The sequence below is a fragment of the Oreochromis aureus genome, linkage group 18, assembly GCF_013358895.1.
Source record: "Oreochromis aureus strain Israel breed Guangdong linkage group 18, ZZ_aureus, whole genome shotgun sequence".
NCBI lineage: Eukaryota > Metazoa > Chordata > Actinopteri > Cichliformes > Cichlidae > Oreochromis > Oreochromis aureus.
The window spans coordinates 30,366,709-30,388,211 of record NC_052959.1 but is presented as its reverse complement, the minus strand read 5'-3'; the positions used below and the strand labels follow the sequence as shown (position 1 = coordinate 30,388,211).

The window sequence follows — 21,503 nt, the reverse complement described above, 5'->3', positions numbered from 1 at the left end:
AATTTAGATATGGGCCTGTAGTTATTAACATCAGAAGGATCACCTCCTTTCAGCAAAGGGAGAACATAGGCAGATTTCCATATTACAGGGATCTCACCATTCGAGAGGCAAAGATTAAAAATGTATATTTCATCTGTAACATTGCCCTGCTTCACTTCAGCAGGTAATGTTCATATGTTAATTCATGGTTTCCTTCCATTTTGTTCTACTGCAGAATATTTTAAGGTTATCTGCTATAAAAAGCCGAACCAGGAAAATCTCCTTCATGCTTTTCTGTTTTATCCTCAGCTACTTTGACACAAAGGCATCTGCATGCATATGCTTACACTTCTGATGAAGCCTCACAAGTGTCAGTACTGATAAATGATCATAATTATAATACTTCTGACTGTCTGAGTCAAAATTGAATCAATCGAATCAAATTGGGATCAAGTCAAATCGGGAGCTTGTGAATTGATATCAAATCGATTATAGAAGTCAGTGACAATCAGAGATGGGCAGTAACTGTAATCTGATTACTTTTTTCAAGTAACGAGTAATGTAAGGGATTACTATTTTTAAAACGGTAATTAGATTACCGTTACTTTCACGTAGGAACGCTGCGTTACTGGGTTACTAAAACTGTGATTTTTTGCGAGAATGTCAGTGCCACGTTCGTGACAACAGCTGTCTGCAGATCAACAATGGATCATATATTGAGTGCGGGAGAGAGTATGAGCGTGCAGCGTTTAAAGCGTGGAAGTACTGACCTTATTTTGAGTTTGATTCCATAAAAAGTGACAAAAACATTAGTGTCCGTTGTGCGTGGGTTTTACAGCGAAAAAAAACCATAAACTTCCGAGCAAGCACCAAGTGCGCTACAATGTAATGTGAAATTCACAGAGAAACTCGCGGATTCTTCCACTGACCGCTGCGGCACACCTGCACCAGGGTAAACCTCCGCCTAACCCACTCCTGCTTTACAGGTGAAAATAGAGCAACAGGACCGCTAGTCTTTGATTTTATTTATTTTTCTGCTGTGTTTTACTTGCATCTATTTGAAAGAGTGAGTGTAAACACAAAACAATATTTTATTTTATATGCTGGAATGTGCAGAAAATAGGTTTAAATGTTAAACAAATTTCTTCCAGTCAGAGAATGTTGCATATAATTAAATTTTTGCTTGATGCATAAAGGTAAAAGAATTAAAGTTTAAAGTTTTAAAAAGAGACGTTTCCATTTGATTACATTTTGTACGATGGAAGAAAAAGTAGAATTGGGCTGAAAGATCTATTGCTTTATCTATTCAGGTTGTAAATCGTGTTTTTAAAAAATAACTAAGTAATTAATTACTTTTGAAAATAAGTAATCAGTAAACTTTTGGGGGGGAGTAATCAGTAATTAGTTACTGATTACTTTTTTCAAGTAACTTGACCAACACTGATAATAACCAAGAAAACTGTAATTATTTTGATATGGAAAGCCCTTTGTGTGTAGTTATGCAGTTACAGCCGCCAGGGGGAACACTCTGTCCGCGCTCAGCTGTTGTTCCAGCTTCATACTACATCTCCCAGAGTCCTTCGCGGGAGTTCGTTTTAATGCAGCTACCTCCGTCCTGTCCGAGCAGACAAGGAGGAAACAGATGAGCTGTCCGCTCTACTGGGGTTGATATCTCCCTGCTGAAGTCCTCTGGATGACAGCATATTAAAAAAAACACCCGAAACAGCAAGTTTTAGAGGTAAGTAGCTGGAGGTCGACTTTAAAAACCGTGTTTTAGTAAACGAATTTAAGCTAACAAAATGGCTAGCTAGCTTTCAAAGGAACCGCTCGGGTTTGCTATGGCATCGTGCAGATGTACCGTGACTGTTTGTTGCGTTTAATTTCACCTCGTTCTTTTCGTTATTTTCTGACTGAATGACATATTTGTGCTACGGACCCCGGCGCCGTGTTGTTGTGGGCTTTGTTGGTCTCATTTCCGCCTCTTCAGGCAGGTGTTTGCGGTGCGCTTTCGGTCTCTGATCGGGAATTTTAAGTTGCCAAACAGGCGCAGGTGACTCCCCATCCACGGTCAAAGTAGCAGCAGCATCTGGGCTGATAATGGATTCGTGGCTGTGAAGGACCATTAACACGGAACAGAGCTCCTTTTACACCCATTTTAACTACTAAAGTAAAATCAGGCCTTGAGAGCATGACATGAGTTTAGATCATTCGTGTGAAACTCATTTTGGTTCATAGACACTAATCTGACCTTAAGTGGAACAGACCCATAAAACTAATGCGTAATAAACCTGTTAATAAATAAATCGAAATTCTCCCATCATCATTCTTTGGTAGGAAGTCATATATAGGAGTTAAATTCAGACTCGCACAGACTCACCTCTGCACGGCTGGCTTCTCCTGTAACCCTGCATGTTTCTAAGGTTTGTTTTCTTTTCTTTTTTTTATGTTGTTCTTGTATTTTTTTGTTCTCAGATGAGGGTTGAAGTGTCTGTGTGGTGCAGCTGGTCTAGTCTGTCTCTAGACAGTCCAGGCTGCACCACACAGACACTTCCAATCACCACACATCAAAGTACAAAGCCTTTGACGTCATCACATTCTAAATATGTATTATAAGTCATATTTAGGAGTTAAATTCATTGTTCATCATACTCAAGATATCTTTCTGTTATCTTGATTAACTTATCCCAACATTGTCAATCAGGCTAAGTGATTACATGACGCTAGTTATCAACTCTATAAGGTAACCCATGGTTTCCCATTGTAGCTACTAGCCTGTTTACATGAAAGGGATGGCGTTAGCAGCATCTGACCAATCACACACAGAGCAGCAGAACCGCTGACTTTACAAAGAAAGATAAAACTGTGATTTTAAAAAACATGAAAAGGTTAAACACTTGTATCAATAAAGTTCAAATCCACTTGAATGCAATGAGGAAATCCAGCAAAAATGTCAACTGTGCAAGCTAACAGAATTCTCAGTATCACAGGTTTATCACTGAGACACGGGAGACTGATGGATTATAACAAATATTCATTAAAATTCATGTGTATATGTGAGAGATGTTTTTCTTTTGCTGAGCTCTGTCGACGTTTACCAGTCTGGGAGACAGTAAAGCATAAATACAAAAATGGCAGTGGATATACTGGGAAAAGCATGTCGAATGATGAGCAGGGAGACAGGAGACCAAGAGGAAGTGCTCAGATAAGATTAAATGCTTTCATGGAGGAGGACATGCTGAGGACATGTTAGGGACAAGCGTTGCAGACAAAAGAAGAAAAAGAGATTAATGCTTATAGAGGAATATAAAATGTTGTGAAATTGTTCTGCAGTCAAATGGGAAAAGTCAAAGAATGAAGTTGAATTTAAGAATCTACATTGATTAGACTACTGATGCTCATCAATGGAAAGATCCTCCCACTATCCATGGCACAGCAGTCCAAAGGGATCTTTCAGGTACTTGTTGTAAAGCAGTTTTCCAGAGAACTGATTGGTAGCTAAGTGGTGATTTCATACTTGTTGATCCGTAATCTCAAACATAACCTGCTCTGAAGCAGGTTTGCTTTACAATTTAAGTCACTATGGTGATATACTCCAGTAAGAAGTGAGCCACCTTCATAGTACCTCTGTACCGAATTTCCCAAAGGAACCCACCCGAGGGATTAATAAAGTCTTATCTTATCTTATCTTATCTTATACCTGTGTGTTTCTTTGGCATTACAAGTGGACAAGTCCCTGTGACCCCACAAATCAGAACACTGGGCACTTGAGTTTAGCTAACCTGCTCCAGAGATGATGGGGATGATGCTGATGGTGATTTGATAATCTGAGAACAGAAACCGGTCAAAAGTTCATCAGGGAACCACAGTAGTATAATTTCTTTCAACAGGCTGCAAGGAAGTGTTGTTTTTATCTGAGGAAATACGAGGATGATCTAATCAACGATGTGTCTCTCTGCTGAGTGTAAACATGAAACATATGTGCACTGCTAAGTTTAGAGTGCTTGTAGATATGTTTTAAAATGCAGCTGCAGTGCATTTTAAAACCTTAAGGAAACCATTATTGATATGATGTAGACTAGCCAACAGATTATTTTTTACCTGCTGGACATAATGCAGTGTAGTACCACTGCCTTTGATTATGGTTTGTTCTTCAGATTTTATTCATTAAACAGACCCCTTTGCAGTGTAGCTTCCATGTTAGCTGAGGTTTGTTTTATTATTTGTTTTTGCTTGTTTTTTTATTATTCATCCTGATGATTTGTATTACCTAAATGTAAGGTTCCTTCATATCAGTTGGCTTATTTAATTTAAATACATTTTTTTTTTGGCCTTTATCTTTGTCTCCATAACTGATAGTCTCTTATATCAGTTTCTGCTCATAAGGTTACTTTAACATTTGAGGCCACGTTTTGATTGGTTTAGGTGGCAGCACAAGCAGCTTCACTTGCATACAATATTTGAATGAGTCATCCAGTCCAGCTCTGGTATTATGATAATATAATATGTGCTTCGGTCTTAAACAAGCACAGAATTTAATGAGCTGCTTCTTCCTGACTCCCTGATTTTTGCACAGCTGGATTATTGTACCAAAGAAACTGTTTCTCTAATATTTCTGTGAAATATACTAATCCACTAAAACCCAGTGAGTGGTGGCCAGCTAAGATTTGTTTTTGTTCTTGATGGAATCAAAACACTCAGAAACGTCATTAATATTCCAGGGCTCGCAAAATTTCAAAATCCCTGGTAGCCCTTCGGGCAGGCACTCTTCAGTTTTTGGTAGCCCAAAATAAATTTAAGTAGCCCGAAAAAAAACATGAGAACAATTTTTTTGATGGATGTTTTGTTTCCTTTACAGTAATATACATTAAAGTATAATATTGTAAAGAAAACAAAACATCAGTCACAACAATTGTATAAAAATTACAATCATCAACTCAAATACTTGGTTCTAATTGAACAGAAATTTCTATGACCTTGCAAGAACTGTGTGAATCAGTCTGTGTCAGATCCTGAATCTGAAATTTCCGCTTAAGTCCCGGGTAAGAGGTAAGTGGAACCAAGATCGAGGACGTTTGCTTTTTGAAGTTTGCAAAGACTGCTAAATTTTGCCAATGGTAGTTCACTCTTTGCAACATAGTATGCTGTTCTAAACAGATTTTTCAGGACTTCTTCTTGTGCTTAGTTTATTTTTAGTATGTTTTTTGCAATTGGTGTTTGTTCTGGGAAAGATGATGCAGACTGGGCAATAATGCATTTCTTGCATTTCTCATGGGTTCTGATGGGGTCTTTCTTAAAATGACTGGTCCCAGTAACAAAGGCGCTTGTCGACTCAGATATCGAGGGAAACTCACGACACACCTGGCAGAACATCATGTTATTTAGCTCGTCATATTCCAGCCACAGAAATTCTTTTGTCCATGAAACCATAAAGCTGAGCTTTCTTTTTGCCTCATAGTCTGATTTGTCATAACTTTTCCGTTTTGTGGTAGGCTTTTCTTTGGCTGTCACTTCTTCACCCTGACCTGTCTTATTTGGCTCAGCAGAACTAAAATATATATCCTGCTGCTTTTACACACGCACTCACATAACGGTCAGCGAGTCTTTGCCCAATCAACCTCTCACATGTTTAAGCTTGCTGTGGGAGATTTCACTTGTCACGTTTGAATAGTAAGCTAATGAGTGATAAGACGATGTCAGAGGAATTGGTGCACAATTAATCTGTGACCATCAATACTGCCGCTCTCTATACACAGTTTGCGCGATCGCAAAGTGAAAGTGAAAGCCAAAAAAAGGAAGCACAAATTCAAACTCGATTTCACATATTGACAGTGGCTCATCGATGCCAATGACATAATTACCCAGCTACATTTGCGAAAGAATGCAAAAGCATTGACACATATTTTTCCTTCCTATGACAGCCCGATGGGCAGGGCTGAGATAGATTTTGGTAGCCCGACTGGAAAATTCGCTAGCCCCGGGACGTTGGGCTAGCGATTTTGCGAGCCCTGTATTCGCTTGTCCTGCTGCAGTCTTTTCCATCCAATCTAACGGTGAGAGCGAGCATGTGGTGCCCCACCCACTGGCTACAGGCCACATATTTCTGCAGATAAAGGCATCACCATATTTGCCTTTAGTCCGATGAAATGTCCTCTAAAAGACGCCCACACAATTGATGAGAAATCAGAGACCAGATGCCGATATTGTAATTCCATTAGAAAAAAGGCTGCACTCAAGTAGCAAAGATATTTGTAGGGTTTTTAAGGCCATTGCAGTCCAAAATGGAGCCAGATGATGTATGTGAAGTTCAACATCTGTGGGCTGAGCACCCTGATGCCACACCTCAAGATTTCTGTTTCTGCGTTATCAAAGGTAGCCGGTCAGATTGTTCTGGATACTCCTTCATAATTTACCAAACAGACTTAACATGATGTAAAGTCTCACATAATTTATGAAAGTCAAAGGTTAAAGTGTGATTTTTCATCAATAGAAACTTGAAAAGAGAAACTACATAACTATGACTTTACATTAGGCACAGACAGGAATGCTCAAGCGGTATTAGCTGTGTGAAGGTACATCAGGAAAATGTTGAACGTAATGCACAACAAGCACCTTATTTCCTCCACAGAAGGTTGATAATTGACCTTTAACCCTCGTCACTGTGATGTGTGAATACTTCTGCTACTTTACAAACTATTGTAATCATAAAACACTTTTAAAATCTGTATACTCCAATGATTTAAAAACAATAATACAGCAAACATTTAAAACAAGTCTCATGGCCAAGGGCGCTGCTGGCTTCAGGACCATGCAATAATCCATGTGTGGTTTGTATTTGTATTATAATACACAGTCTGTAAGACAGCTTTTTGTTATATTATTGATCAACTAATTGTGATGGTGATGGTGCTCATCCGTCTTTTATCAGTCACTGCATTTTAACACAGTTTGCTCACCGTACATTCCAGTTTCTGCTCTCTGAAACCAGTCAGACGTGAGCTCCTGGGGGCCTCTCTCAGGTGAATGTTGTTTTTTTAAACTTCATACCGCATACGAAACTTCCCCAGCTGAACAATTGGTTTCAGGTTAATTCCTTCTAAAGAGTTTGTACATGATAGGTAGTTTTTTTTTTCTTTTGTTTTTTTTAAATATCAGACACATAATTGGGAAAACACAAAAGGGAAACATTTGTCTTCTTTCTTTTTCTTTTTCCCAGCACTAGTTTATTACGTCACGGCTTAAAACACTGATTCCAGTATTCAACTAGTTATACATCATTTCCATCTCTTCTTCTTACTGTGTTGAACCATCAGAGACGCTTCATATGTCCATGTTTTACAGGATTGTCTGCCTAGAGTCTGTCGTCATTGTGCTTAAATAGTAGTTTTGACTTTTCATGTAAATGTCAGGATAGGCAGCATCTTCTTAAACTAGTTCAAGCTGCCAAAATAAATCCAGAACTAAATTTTAATACTTATAAAAGGCTGAAAATAATTGTTTTGAATCCAAAACAGTTAGCTGTAGTTTGCTAATTTCCCTTGTTTTGTTATTACCCTAGAGTAGCTTTGGTCTATCTTTTGTCTCTCAGTTAATATTTATTATAAACATCCATCATAACAGCATATATGCAATTACTGGCCACTTTGTTAGGTACACCTTGTTTATAGCAGGTATGAACTCTGTTGCTGACAGAACTGCGTCATGAAGTCATGTTCATTAATTGTTGATTTGAATCTGCCGTTCCACCTCATCCCAAAGATGCTCTATTGCAGTACAGTGAACTCATCTTCATTTTCAAGAAACCAGTTTGAGATGATTTGAGCTGGAAGCAGCCATCAAAAGATGGATACACTGTGGTTATAAAGTGATAGACATGGTCAGCATTAGCTGGGCTATGGTGGTTAAACAATGCTAAGTTGGTACTAATTGGCTCAAAGTATGCCTAGAAAATATCCTCCACACTCTCACACTTGTAAAAACCAAATATGTTGGAGGCTCATACACATATTTAAATGAAAACTTGTTAGTTAATAGATTTGAAGCAGTGGAAATTGTAACAACTCAAAGACATTTAGAACAGTGACAGGTCCCCAACTCTAATCTGTTTCTTTGTTTTGTAAGACCCAGACCCAGGATGTGCTGGAGACATTACATCTTATGGCGGGGCTGAGCACCCTGATACCACACCTTCACTTTGGAAGAGGTAGAGTAGGTGGCTGGGGAGAGGGAGGTGTGGGCATATCTGCTGTATAAATAAAATTTAATTTAAAATTGCTTTGGCTGCTGGCTCTTGCAACTCAGACAATAATATATATGTGGATTTATCTTTTTTGTTGTTGTTGTTCCTTGAGTTGTTCCCGAGTAGTTTTTAAGCTCAGATGAGACGCATTAGGCTTCCAAGGGAGGCTGCAGCTGTCAAGGAGTGCCATTGCCATATGGGAGGTGTAATTTGGCTGTAATAATGTTTAAGTAGGGCAGTCTGTGTGAAAACAATATCCACATAAAAACCAGGATCCATTGCACTGTGGCAAATGTAAGTGGTTTTAATGTTGGTGCCAGCTGGTTTATGTGGAAAATACTGGGTAAAGTTCAGGTTTGAATGACAGTAAATGTCCCGTATACTTTCTGTTTTTTGACTGGCCTTTCGTAAAGTTAAACAAGTAAATGAAAAGTATGTTAAGGATTCATGAAACAGTTAGAATAACTGCAAATGCTGAAATAATGTAATGATACAACTGCTAGGAAGTTAAGGGTTAAATCATTTTAGACACCATCTGCGGTGTAACTGTAATAGCTCTCTGGCATGTGAGAAGAAAGCTCCAAATGGTGAACCATATTAGTTTCAGGTGCACAGTACATACGATTGTGCTGAAGATACGTCCCGTTACAAAGTGACTGAATGGTTCTTTTAACAGATTTATTTTTCATGTAATTCACAGTCAGTTAAACCTGACTAAAGCCCTAAAATAGATGCATTTTGTGAACCAAAGAGACTAATTCATGTAAAACATGAAAGTCACAAGACTGTGAAACCACATCACCAGAGAAAACCTGCTGGGACCAGACTATACAAATCACGTTTCCATCCTGCCTTTTTTTTTCTGTGTATCAGAGCTGCTGACAGTTAAAGCAAAAGCACAACTGGTTTCAGTTCCTTAAAACAAAGACAGTGTAAACATTGTTTAATGGTATGAGGTCCAAAAGTCATTGAAGCTAGATGATAACGGAAATCTTTTTCTGGGTCATGTGACAGTGAGGGGTTTTTTTTAGTAGAAAAATCCAATTTAAGCTCAGTCATAAGTAAAAGAGCAATTTGAAGCTGCTCACTTCAGTACTGTAAAATAATGGGTTGCAGCTGTTGTAATCTCTTCATGCAGGAAATGGTAAGAAATGCAAACATTGATTAATTAACTCAAGAGTAAGTGAAAAGACTGATGGATTTGAGAGAAGTTTCGTTCGTTTACATGAAGAAAAAGATGTAATACAACACTTTTTTTCAGACATTGTGTTTCTGTTGGCTTCATCAGAACAATCACCATGTAGTAGAGAGTTTACTGCTGGATGTGAACAGGCTGGGATGAGATCCGGCACCTCAGGTGTTGCACTAGACTGTGGTGGTAAAGGGAGAACTGAGCCAGAAGGTGAACGTTTTGATTTACTAGTCGATCTGTATTCCAGATCTCAGAAACGTTGAGTAGTGAAGAAATCACAGACGCAAGCAGCAGAAATGAGTTTCTCCTGAAGGGTTCAGTCTTTGAGATACGGTGAGAAGTTCAAGTGGCAACCATACAGAGAGCATCTAGATGGTTGGTTTTGTGCATGACTTGTGGTTTGAATTAGATTTTGGGGTTTTTTTGTGTTGTGCTTGTTCTTTTTGTTTTTTGTTTTTTGTTTTTTGTTTTTTGTTTTTTTGTTTTTTAGCTCTGCTCTCCAAGTGTTGGGTCAGTATGAAAACCAGAAACATTAAACACTCTTAGCACTGCAAAGTCCAAAGATATCTAAAAGCTTTGTATCACAAACAAATCGTTATAAAATCTAACTCAACAATGTAAATCCACAGCCTGATGGAGCTTATTCTGCTGTACTATGTTGTTCAAAAAAAACCCCCAGAAGATTGTCAGAATTTTTATTATGTCTACAAAGACTTAGATGCTTTAGAAAATCGCTGAGGTTTACTGCCTGAGAGGAGATTGCTATTTCTTTACCTTCTTCATCTTCTTTTCTACAGATGCAGTGATGCTTTTAACCTCCACACAGTGACTCCACATCACCAACACCAGCCTCACTTCCAGCTCCAATGGTCTTCCACCTCTGACTCTTTCCTAAAATTGACCAGTAGGTGGGGCCAGCCCTGCCCAGGTGGGGTGGCCAGCGATGGAAGGCCGACGCGGCGGAGGCAGCAGCAGCGGTAGCTACTCGCAGATCCCTGTCAGAACAGGCATGGGGTCTGTCAACTCCCCGGCCGTTTCCGTGAGATTGGAGGCGTACGACATTGGAGAGAAGAAATGCATCTCGGATGTGAGGAGGACCTTCTGCCTCTTTGTCACCTTTGACCTCTTGTTCATCACAATGCTCTGGATCATAGAACTCAATGTAAGTCTGTGTTTGTAGTGGGTGTGACAGCAGTTTTGTGGGGGTTTTTTGTGTTTTTTTTTTTTTTTTTATTAGATATGTGTAGTAATAAAGTTTTTACAGCAGTGTAAAACCACACGAGATTAAGCTATATCACCAGACGGTGAGCCTTTTTGACTGAGTCAGCCTACTCGGGAGAAATTTATTGGATATATCTGCTGTCTTCCACGCATTTTGCTCAAGAAAAAACGAAAACTGAAGATGATTTTATGATTTCCCAGACATTAAAGGGTTATTTAAAAGTAAAGTTAAACAAAGTCAGGAAACATAAAACGCTAGTATTGAAGTTTTTAAAAAAACTCCAAAGTAGGTGAAGCAGTTAAACGGCCAGGCTCAGAGCCTTTGGTTTTGCTTTTTTGTGGAAAAACATTTATTGTTCTTTACATTTAGAGTTGTTTCTTTCAGCTTGTGGATTGACAGTATCATTCCCATCTGCTTTTACTTTTGTGCCTGATCGGTACGATTAACAGCAGTCAGCTTAACGCACAACTGAACTGAATAACAAAAATAAACACACCGTAGATTTCTGATGCACTAAATCACTTTGGAGGAAAAATGAGTTTCCTCCGCTGACTGACAGTTATTGTTTGTTGAGCTCAGTTGTATGAAAGTACATTCAGAGGAACTCATGAGTAGCCACTGATTTGTACACAACTGATAGCAAAGTGTGGAATATGGCATTACATGTGAACAAAGGTTTAAAGCTGGTGAAGAATGCACGTACCTTATCTGTACAGAGCTTTTCTTAACTAAACTATCAAGTGGTTCAGTTGGTATCGTGGTTTACAGTGGTTCGCCTACCAGGTGAAAGATCCCAGAAGGAGACGCTTATCTCATTGGGTTTGGTTCAGGAAAGGCATCTACCTGCTGTGGTGACTTCTATAGACAAGGGAGAAGTAATACCATTACTTCTTCCTGTTCACAACTTTTATCTTTGTAACAACAAATCATTGAGTAATAAAACCAGCTGCCTTTTCAGTGAGTCTCTCATCCAGTGGTTGAACTCCAAATCCACCGTCTTACACATCAGTTTGCGACAGCTGTCCTCGTTCTGCTCTTGGTGAGCTTCATATAGTGGTACAGAAGCCAGTTCTCGACATGGTGCAGAAGGAGGACTCTGTTGTGGGCTTCAGTCGAAATTAGGTGGAGTCAGACTGCTGGGTAAGAGACTCTCTGGAGAAGCAACTACAAAACTCCCAGAATAGCATCATAACCAGAGAGCCGGTATACTTTCAAAATAAGAGCCACAGGATTGTCCATAAGTAAATCAGTCGCAGATGGCAGCATTCTTTAAGATGGATTAAAAAAGTATACCCATTGATATACCTGATTAGATCTGTGCGCTGTTATACAACGCAGTGGCCAGATTGCACCAGACTGTCCTCCTCCATAGTTATTTAATTGGACTATAAAAAATATGCAATAAGATTAATGCTACAGGATATTTTAACCAAACCAAAATATTTGTGCTTTCTCAGCACTGCCCCACCACTAACACGTGGATGAGTGTTAGAAAGCTAACTAACTTCATCAAATTACATCCATGCTTTGTTTGGGAAGGAAAGAATTTCTTGTCTGTAACATCCCAAACGGCAGTGTTGTTAACCCATCCAGATAAAAACAAAAACATGTGTCTGTTTGTTTCTATTCTTTTATCATGGTGGCAGTTTAGGAGGAGCTCTTGCAGGAACTTTTCTGGTTTTTAGTTACTGAAATGCTGCAGTATGTGCAGGGTGCCAATCTTTGTTTTTTCTGCTTTGAACCGTGATCTCAGGTTCTGCTGATTTAAACTAATGGAGAATTTACAGGCTTGTGCTGCAGTATTGAAGTGTCCAGCATGTTGAAACAGTGTTTGTTTCCTCCAGGACTCTGAACTGTTTACAGTATTTGACTGAAAGTTTTAATTTATTCTGAGCATGTTTATCCTCTTAGATGACAGCAATCATTAAGCCGAGTGGACTCTTGTCTCTCTCCTTTTTGATGATATTACTCAGCGTTGTTGCTTTTTCTGTAAATGCCATGTTTGAAAAAAGCAAGAAGGAACATTTAGTAAAAACTGTTACTAAAATGCCATCCTGATAACAGATGGATAAAGTCAGCAGAATTATCAAACGTATTCCTGTAAGGGTGCATTTAGATACCACAAACAAACAGAGTTTCTGAACTACAGAAAAAACTTTTTTACGTCGTGCACATATTTTAATACGGTTCCTGCTCAGTTTGCCTGTTTACATGTTTTATGATTTTATTTTATTTGACTTGTTAAACAACAGGTCTGTTAACCATTAATTGTGAGGAAGCCGTTACATAATTGTCAGTCATCCTCAGTCATGATAGGTTACTGTGTTTTATTGCTCTGGAACTGTAAAATGCCTGCAGTTGTGCACCGAGAAACGACTTTTACAGTTGGAGTGAATTGTGTCAAGGTCGAGCAGAAGCAGGACAGCCTGCATGCTGGACGAGCGGATCGAGGTCATGCAGCTGATTGAGGAAGTGATTTGTTCCCAGAATGCTCCATTTGACCTCGGGCACTAAAATAACTGTCCACAAGAGACGGACTTGTTCTCTTTTGTGTAACTGCATCTAGAAGAGCACCCTGCAAACGCACTGCAAACCTGCTCACTTTCAAAATGGAGAACGTTTCATCATCCATGACTTTAATCCTGAGCAGTTTTTACTCAACAATTTGATGACTTTTTTTTTTTTTTAAAGAAGTTTCCTTCCTTCCTCTCAGCTGAACACTTTGGCTATTACGTTACTCTGTTTTGACTAGCTGTTATGGGACTAATTGGAGGAGTAGTGCTGAGTGTTAATTCAGTTCAGTTTTTTTTTATATATGGTTAGTAAAGTGGCCTCAAGGTGCTTTATAATTATGATTTAAAGACCCAACAGTATTGGAGAGAAAACCCAAACATTCAGACAGGGTTCATACCTTTACTGCCTTTAATACCTTTGCTATGAAAAGATACATTTTTTTGCAATTTCTGCCTCGAAAACATATTTGGACACTGTGATGAATGTGACACACCCTGCTAAGTATAGGCTAAGTATAGGTCTGTCAGCATTACTAATGGGTGCGATTTAAAATCTTTTGCTGCATGCTATGCTTTTGCTATGATCATGTTGCAGGAGGTTTTATATAAATCAGAAATGGTCAGAAACAACAAAAACATCTCTCTATGTAGCAGAAAATAAGAAGAATAGCTCCATGTTAATACTATTATTAGCATGCTCAAAATTACATTACTAACTTATTTTATACAAACCACATCTGAGACTGCTTGACCGCCTAATGTCGATGAAGCGGTAATGTCGTTAAATCACAGAACTCCAAAATAATCCCGGTTACTACAGGATTATTTAGGTAATCACTTATTTTTCTATCCTGATTGTTTCATCCCAAATATGAGGCATGCATTAGTATGTACGCTGGATTTAAGTTGGAGCTGCCAGCCAACCAAAGACAACTCAGGATGTCGATGTTGTATTTTTGCTGGCAGTTTGTTGATTTAAAAAAATCAGCCTTCAAAATAAGAGCACTGCATTTGGAATTTTTTGGTGTTTATATACCATTCTGCATTTAATCATTAGTTATTATTAATCTCTGGCCTCTGATTAATCTTCCCTCTGATGGTGTACAAGCGCCGTAAAAGAAGTTCTAGAAAGAATCTTTAGATGCAGACTTTCTGAATATGTTGCAGATCGTGTTGTTGTTGGAGAGCTAAATTCCAGAGCTGAGTTTAGCCACTGACTTCAACAGTGTGGCACTTTCTGTCTAACAATTCATTCCACTCATGCCGATGATGCCACTGCAGCTGATCACGAAACTGAGTAAACTAGTGAGCAAGACCTGTACTCTGTATTTTCAGTCCAAGTTCCTGCACTTCATTTAGTTTGCTTCTGTGTTTATCACAGAGGGGAGTCGAGTTCACAGCCCTCTAACATAAAAAGCTGAAATCCTTCAGTCTCATTTAATGTACCTAGTTTTTCAAACATCTGTTTAGGATGATAATAAAAATATACATTATCATCTCATATAAATCTAAATATTAATTAGAGCATTTATTATTGCTCCAACACACAGTGACAAAGACCAGTATAAGAAGTTATGGTTCTGAAGGGAAATCTTGATCCCAGCTTTGTGTGCAACCAGCTGTACTCTTGCTAGTCGGTAAAGTGAATTATTCATATTTATCAACATACAAAGGTTTTTAGGCGTTGAGTCTAAGATGTAACGGGGACTGACAGATCACAGTTCTTCAGCACTTTGATCTAGAAAAAAAGCAGCTGTATGAGTAGACTGTCAGAGTAAAGCACCTTATAACCATTTGACCCGAGAGATGCAAAACCATGCTCAGACATGTACATGCTAACCTTAGCCACACCGAGCTAATCTGGAACCATGTGAGAGAGATCGATTTCAGAGACATTTGAAACAAAAGGAAGTTCATTTTAACCACCCACACAGCATTTCTGTGGTAATCTTTCACATTTGATTGAGCTCAGTTTTGAATTTTGTTATTTAGGTGATAGCACATTATTCACTGTTAGGTCTGTACAAGCCAACACTGACAGCTTTTAGCTTTAACTGTGAATGTAATTGTCAATTTAATCTTAATACTCACGACTTCGTCTGAGTTGTAGCTTCTCACAGTTGCTAAACCACCTTACTCAAACTGTATTTACATAACCTCACAAACACATTAAAACCACACAATACCATACTTGCAGTGTGATGCACAGAAACATCAGTTCACGGCAAAGATTCACAGACACAACTGCAGCACAGTAGTTTTCCAGTTAATACATATTGTTAGCAAATTCAGGTCAGAGTGTACCAACAATGGATGGAAACTATCTGAGAGGAAGATGAGGAAGAACAAAACCAAGAACACGAGTTTTAGGTGAAATTTGAGCAGCTCTGCTGGTTTTATACATGAAATGATAAACTTCAAGTGTGAGACTCTTTGTGTCTTTCTTTCAGATATTTCTCAAACAAGAATAACATTTCCTTTATTTATACTTCCTATAAGTTACTCTTCTTGATCTATCTCGTCCTCCTCCTCTGCCTCTCGGGTGATTTCCATCCATTGCCGGTGGGGGTGGAAGATTTTCAGCTGCTGTGCTTAGGAAATGATGTGAGTGCTGCAGATCTGTAAGCTTAACCTCTGCATCCTGTGGTTAACTTCATGCATCCTGCGGTGACTCATTGTGCAGAATGTGATATTGAGCGAGGGAGAGCTCATTATTTAAAAAGAAAAAAAAAAAAAAAAAAAGCATCAAAGGAGATCTGCAAATAGTCTAAAAAGGTGAAAGCTGTAAATGAGACTAGGATTGTTTCAGTGTCTGAAAATGATGTGGTTGCGTTTCATTTTTGGAAGAGGAGCTGTAAAAAATACCAGAAAGTAAAAATCTGTTGAGGTCATCAAAAGCAAAGGTGAAGCTGAGGTCTGCAAACTGTCTGCCGCTGCATTTTTCATGTCCTTTTTTTAATACATGCAGATATGAGTGCTGTTTTATTGAAGTGAGACTTTAAATATAGCACCAAAACCCTCAGATTTCCTGTTGGCTCAAGAGAACTGATGAACTGCTGATGTTGTCGAGCCAGGTCTCAGTTAAAGGCATAAAATCAAGAGGAAGTCACCGAGCGAGGTCCTTTATGACCCCAGATAGGGCTGTGCGATATGACGAAATCACGAAATGAAACAAACTGTCGTTTCAAATTATACGCTATTGTTTGTTTTGTGGTGTAAGCCGTTTACTGCAATATTTTTCCATCGGGGCACAGAGAATACCAGCATGGCCAGTGAATATGAGGCAGAACCAGGTAGCTCCAAACAGGACTAGTCAAAACAAAACGAGGATCTTATTCCCAAATGAGGGCCTACTCCTGTAGCATGGACATGGTTTGGTTATGAAAAGTCTGACACGGACCAGAAAACTCTACTATGCAAATTATGCCGCAAAACGGTCCCCACCACAGACTCAAACATGACAAACCTCTTCTACCACCTACGCAAGAATCATGTGAAAGGTTGTTGAGAGAGTTTACAGATGAGAAGCAAAAAAGAGCCGTCAGGTGCTCAAAATAAACCTTAGACTCAAACGTTAGAACAGGCTTTTCCCTGCAGCACGCCGTGTAATAGATACAAAGAAAATGGTGGCCGTTACATATAGTTTCATGCATCGGTCAAAACACTCAGCTCCAGGTACACGACACCCAGATGAAAACACTTCACACAAGTCGGGTTGCCCGAGATTCCCAGAATTTACATAAAAAGCATATATTCTTGTCATATATATCGTTATCAGGAGGAGAGGTGTCTTATATTGGGATATGAGATTTTGGTCATCGCACAGCCCCAGATAACCCCAGATGATTATTTAAATCCTACAACTTCTCATGTTTTTTTTGTTGTATTAAAACTTCCATCCATTCGCTTCCGCTTATCCTTTTCAGGGTCGCTGGAGCCTATCCCAGCTGTCATAGGGCAAGAGGCGGGGTACACCCTGGACAGGCCGCCAGTCTGTCGCAGGGCCAACACACAGAGACAGACAACCATTCACGCTCACACCTAGTGGCAATTTAGATTATCCAATTAACCTATCCCCACAAACTGTGTCTTTGGACGGTGGGAGGAAGCCGGAGTACCCGGAGGGAACCCACGCAAACACGGGGAGAACATGCAAACTCCACACAGAAAGACCCCGGCCTGATGGTGGAATTGAACTCAGGACCTTCTTGCTGTGCGGCAACAGTGCTAACCACCGTGCCGCCTTGTATTAAAACTTATGATTGTTATTTTAGATGGCATAAACTCACAAAAAATATTCCTCTATTAACAAAAACTGCCTCGCTCAGGTCATTTTAGCCTCAGTTGTGTCAGGGTTAACTTTAACATGATGAGCTGTTTGTGTTTGTCAGGTGAACGGCGGCATTCAGAATCAGCTGGAACAAGAAGTCCTGCACTACGACTACCACGCCTCCTTCTTCGACATCTTTGTAAGGTTCTTTCTTTTGCTTTAAATGATCAACTTTATATCATTTATTTCATGTGGGGGTTTTTTCACTATTTTTTTTCCTTCCTTTTTGTTGCCCTCCTCCTTCTGCGCCACCTTCACCTTCCTCCCCTCCCTCAGCTGCTGGCAGTTTTCAGGTTTGCGGTCCTCATCCTGGCCTACGCCGTCTGCAAGCTTCGTCACTGGTGGGCCATTGCGGTAGGTTTTAAAGCTGTTCACCACAACAGTGTTTCTTTAATGGTGCCAGCAGAGGGCGCCACCCAGCAAGAGCTCAAATTGTTGGGCGCACAGTGAAGCGTCCGGCAAGAGGATGCACTAATTCTTGTTTCTGTGCATTAAATGTGTTATCAGGGGGCATCAGTGTTTGTTACAGGGTGATTATGTGATTTTTCCATTTCACTTCATTATATTCAGTATATTTAGAGAGTTAAAGACCATTAACATGAGGATATTTTCAGGTAAAAGGGGTTCAGTTAAAATATTAGCAAAAATAACAGCATGAACATTTCTGATGTTTTCTGTCTTTGTGCAGATCACCACTTTAGTCAGCTGTGCTTTCCTGATTGTTAAAGTCATTTTATCGAAGGTAAGAAAAAGCTTTACAATTCTTAACTAATACATTTTTTAATATAAATTTTACATGAATTTGATCAAAGATGTGTGTTTCTGCACTGAGGTCAGTATGTCTGCACCTCAGTCTCATCCTCTGTCTGCACTCCTGGGTACACACACACACACCTTAAGAGCACCTCAGAAAACAGGGTGGTACTTAAAGCTTTGATCTGATTATTTTCCTTCTTATTTTTATTATTTGTAACAAAAATGTTGCACTGACTTTAGTTTTTTACTTCCAATAATATCTTTATTTATTTATTTTAGTATTGGTGTCAATGTCCACACATAAAAACCTCTTAGAGGACAGTTTGTTGCTGGAGTTAATTTTCCTCTGCAGTCTTTGCTCCATATTCCCCGATGGCGATGCATACATGTATGAGGATTTAAGGAAGTGAAGCAAACTATCTCCTTTCTAAAAACCTGTAATCTGCTGCTGCTTCACAATAATACATATTTGTTTTTGCCACTTCTAAATTTGAAATTGTCAGATTTTGTATGCTTCTGTGTAGAATTACGTATTCATATTGGGATGTGTGTGTGTGTTTCTTGTGTAGCTGCTGAGTCAGGGGGCCTTTGGGTACCTGCTGCCCATCATCTCCTTCGTTCTGGCCTGGATAGAAACGTGGCTGCTTGACTTCAAGGTCCTGCCTCAGGAGATCGAAGACGAAAACAGTGAGTCTCAGTTGAGCTAATATTAAAAAAGGCACCTTCATTACTGTTGCAGTACTGCTGCTGTCACTGCTGTGATCTCTGTCAACAGATCATTTACCTTACAGGTTCCTCTTTTAAAACCTTCCAGTATTACTTTAAGTTACCAAAAGAATGTGAAAAAACAAGTACTATCTGTTGCTATTTCACAGGTAGTTTACCTGTAATTATTAATAATTATATGCTATTAACAAAATCTGCAAATGTGTTTACTCACCTGATAAATGAAAGTTATTTCACCACTGTTATGTTATTTTTTTTATTAAAAAATAACATGACCTCGTCGATCTCCTTCTGATGCAGTTATTCCTGCTTCCTTCATCCTTCTGTGTTTTAGGACATCAGTCCATCATAGATACAAGTAGGGCTCCTCTCCTGGGTCCAGGTCCTTTATCTGATGGGCAGTTCTACTCTCCGCCAGAGTCTTTGGCAGGTCTGTTTCCTCCCACTGACATCAGACAAACCCAAACACACCCGACACACTCGCTTCAGCTGTCGCTCCTTCAGTCTGCTCAGTCTGATGATTCTGACTCTTCATTCCCATTTAAATGAGCGTAAAGACACAAAATATGAAGATATACACTTCATTTTATTGTTATTATTATTATTATTACAGTTTTTAGATTTCCAGCTTTGCACTTCACACCCAGAAATGAGTGGCGTAGCTCCTTCAGTATTTGTTTCACTGCACAGTGAAAGGAGCTTTTTCATCTGCAGACGTCTTATTTGCTTAGTAAAATAATTCAATTACTCAGCTGCCTCTGCAGTGAGCCTTCGGTGGGCCCATCCTTTGCAGACACAGACACTCTCCAGAGCAGAAGCAGAGCTGCAGTCGATAACACAAAATACAAAAATAATTCCCATTTCTAAAAATGTGAAGAATTAAAAAGGAAGGTTTATTCTCACACTAGACTCCTGCAGCTGCTTTGAACCTGCAGCGTCCTGCACACAGATTAAGATAAGCGCCCCTCAGATGTTTCACACAGGTCAATAAACAAGAAAATTTTAAAATGATGAAACCTGACAAGACAGGAATTGTCAGGACCAGCTGGTTGTCAGTGGCTGAATTTTCAAAATAAGAGCGAAGGGCATCATCTGCTATTAAGCAGTTGTAGATGCCATCAATGTCTTTAAGGATAATACATTTAGTTGGCATGAATACCTGAGCCGCCCGGGTTCAGAGGGGTCGTCTTGTTAACTGAAGGTTGGCAGTTAAAATCATGGCTCCACCGTTCTTTTATCAACCTAAATTTTCTGTTGTGTTTCTATAAAAACGCTGACCGATTTCCCTTTCGTATTCAGACTCTGACGAGGAGCTGGATGATAAACACGAACCTGAAAAAGGGCTCATTACACAAGTGACTTAACAGGTAAGAAAATGTAATGACAGACACTTCAGTCAGGATTCGTATCCACATTATTAGTCTGATGTGCTGTTTTTTTTCTCCTCAGGATCTCCGATCCTGAACATGGAGGGATTTTTCGGTCCTCCTGCGTTGTGCTACTGAGGGGAAAACTTCTGCCTTACACCTTCAGCCATTTTAGTTTGTATTTGTTCCAAAGGAGTTCATATCTACAAATGCAGCTCACGTTCTGATATCAGCCTTCTGCACGTACACCGGGACCAGGAAAGTGCCACTTAAAAATTTCAGTGTCATGAACTCTGGTTACTGTATGAGTTTTGTTTCTCCACCTTTAAGGAACTCGAGACCTTACGAGAGAATTATCAGAAATAAATCATTACGTCCTTATCAGTATCCATCCATAATTCAAAGCATTACATTCATTTTAAAACTTTTTAAAAAAAATTATACACTTTAAATTAAAAAAAACAGCATAATGTTTACTCATAATTCTGTGATCATTTTCTTATGCTTCGGTTAAGTCACTGCAAAGGAAAATAAGCTCATGGATGCCACAGAAAGGATTGTTCAGCCAGTATTGAGCCTACAGACCAGACTGTAGCAGAAAGAGAAAGTCAAACTTAGAGATGTTTATGATTACTTCAATGTCTTAAAAATGTGCATGAAAGAATATTAAGGTAACATATAGAGATGTGAATAATACTGTTTGTTTTCAAACGAGAGTGAAGGATTGTGTGTTAAAAGAAAACGAGCCATAAACCTGCAGCATTTACTCTTGGAGATTTGGGTTTAGTGCACTGAACAGAAGGGACGCTGCTCTCGAAAGCTGCTGTGACGGGCGGGGAAACGTTCTAATGGAAATGTACATATCTTCATGCATGCTTTGCAAGCTCAGTGGATGTTTTTTCTTTTTTTTTCTTTTTTAAAGAAAAGCCTGTCTGTATAACAGAATCATTAAAATGTTAAAGGTTATGTGGTTTTGTTCAATTGTTTATGTCAAACGTCACCTCAAAGAGTTCAACAGAATGAGAACTTAGACATGAATTACCTTATGAATAAATAAGTGAAAATATCAGTTTGTTTCAGGTAACGTCAGCTTTTTATTAAAACGAAAATTCCCTTAAAAAAACGATTTGATCTCTATTTTTTCTTAAATCTAATTACTACTCTTAATTAAGGTGAACGGAC

The 21,503-nt window shown here is 39.1% G+C and overlaps 1 protein-coding gene across 2 annotated transcripts; it reads left to right on the top strand.

Annotated features, from left to right (window-relative positions):
• The first annotated feature begins 1,555 nt into the window (after positions 1-1,555).
• Positions 1,556-21,287, top strand: stard3nl (STARD3 N-terminal like). Of its 2 annotated transcripts, XM_039602718.1 has the most exons (10): positions 1,556-1,717; positions 8,098-8,179; positions 10,205-10,569; positions 17,534-17,611; positions 17,749-17,826; positions 18,161-18,214; positions 18,798-18,915; positions 19,289-19,384; positions 20,254-20,321; positions 20,404-21,287. In XM_039602718.1, the coding sequence occupies exons 3-9, from the start codon at positions 10,351-10,353 to the stop codon at positions 20,316-20,318; spliced, it is 708 nt and encodes a 235-aa protein (XP_039458652.1). In that variant the 5' UTR covers positions 1,556-1,717; positions 8,098-8,179; positions 10,205-10,350; the 3' UTR covers positions 20,319-20,321; positions 20,404-21,287. The 2 variants fall into 2 exon arrangements, with proteins under 2 accessions (XP_039458652.1, XP_031604859.1); XM_031748999.2 differs by lacking the exon at positions 8,098-8,179.
• Positions 21,288-21,503: the final 216 nt, after the last annotated feature.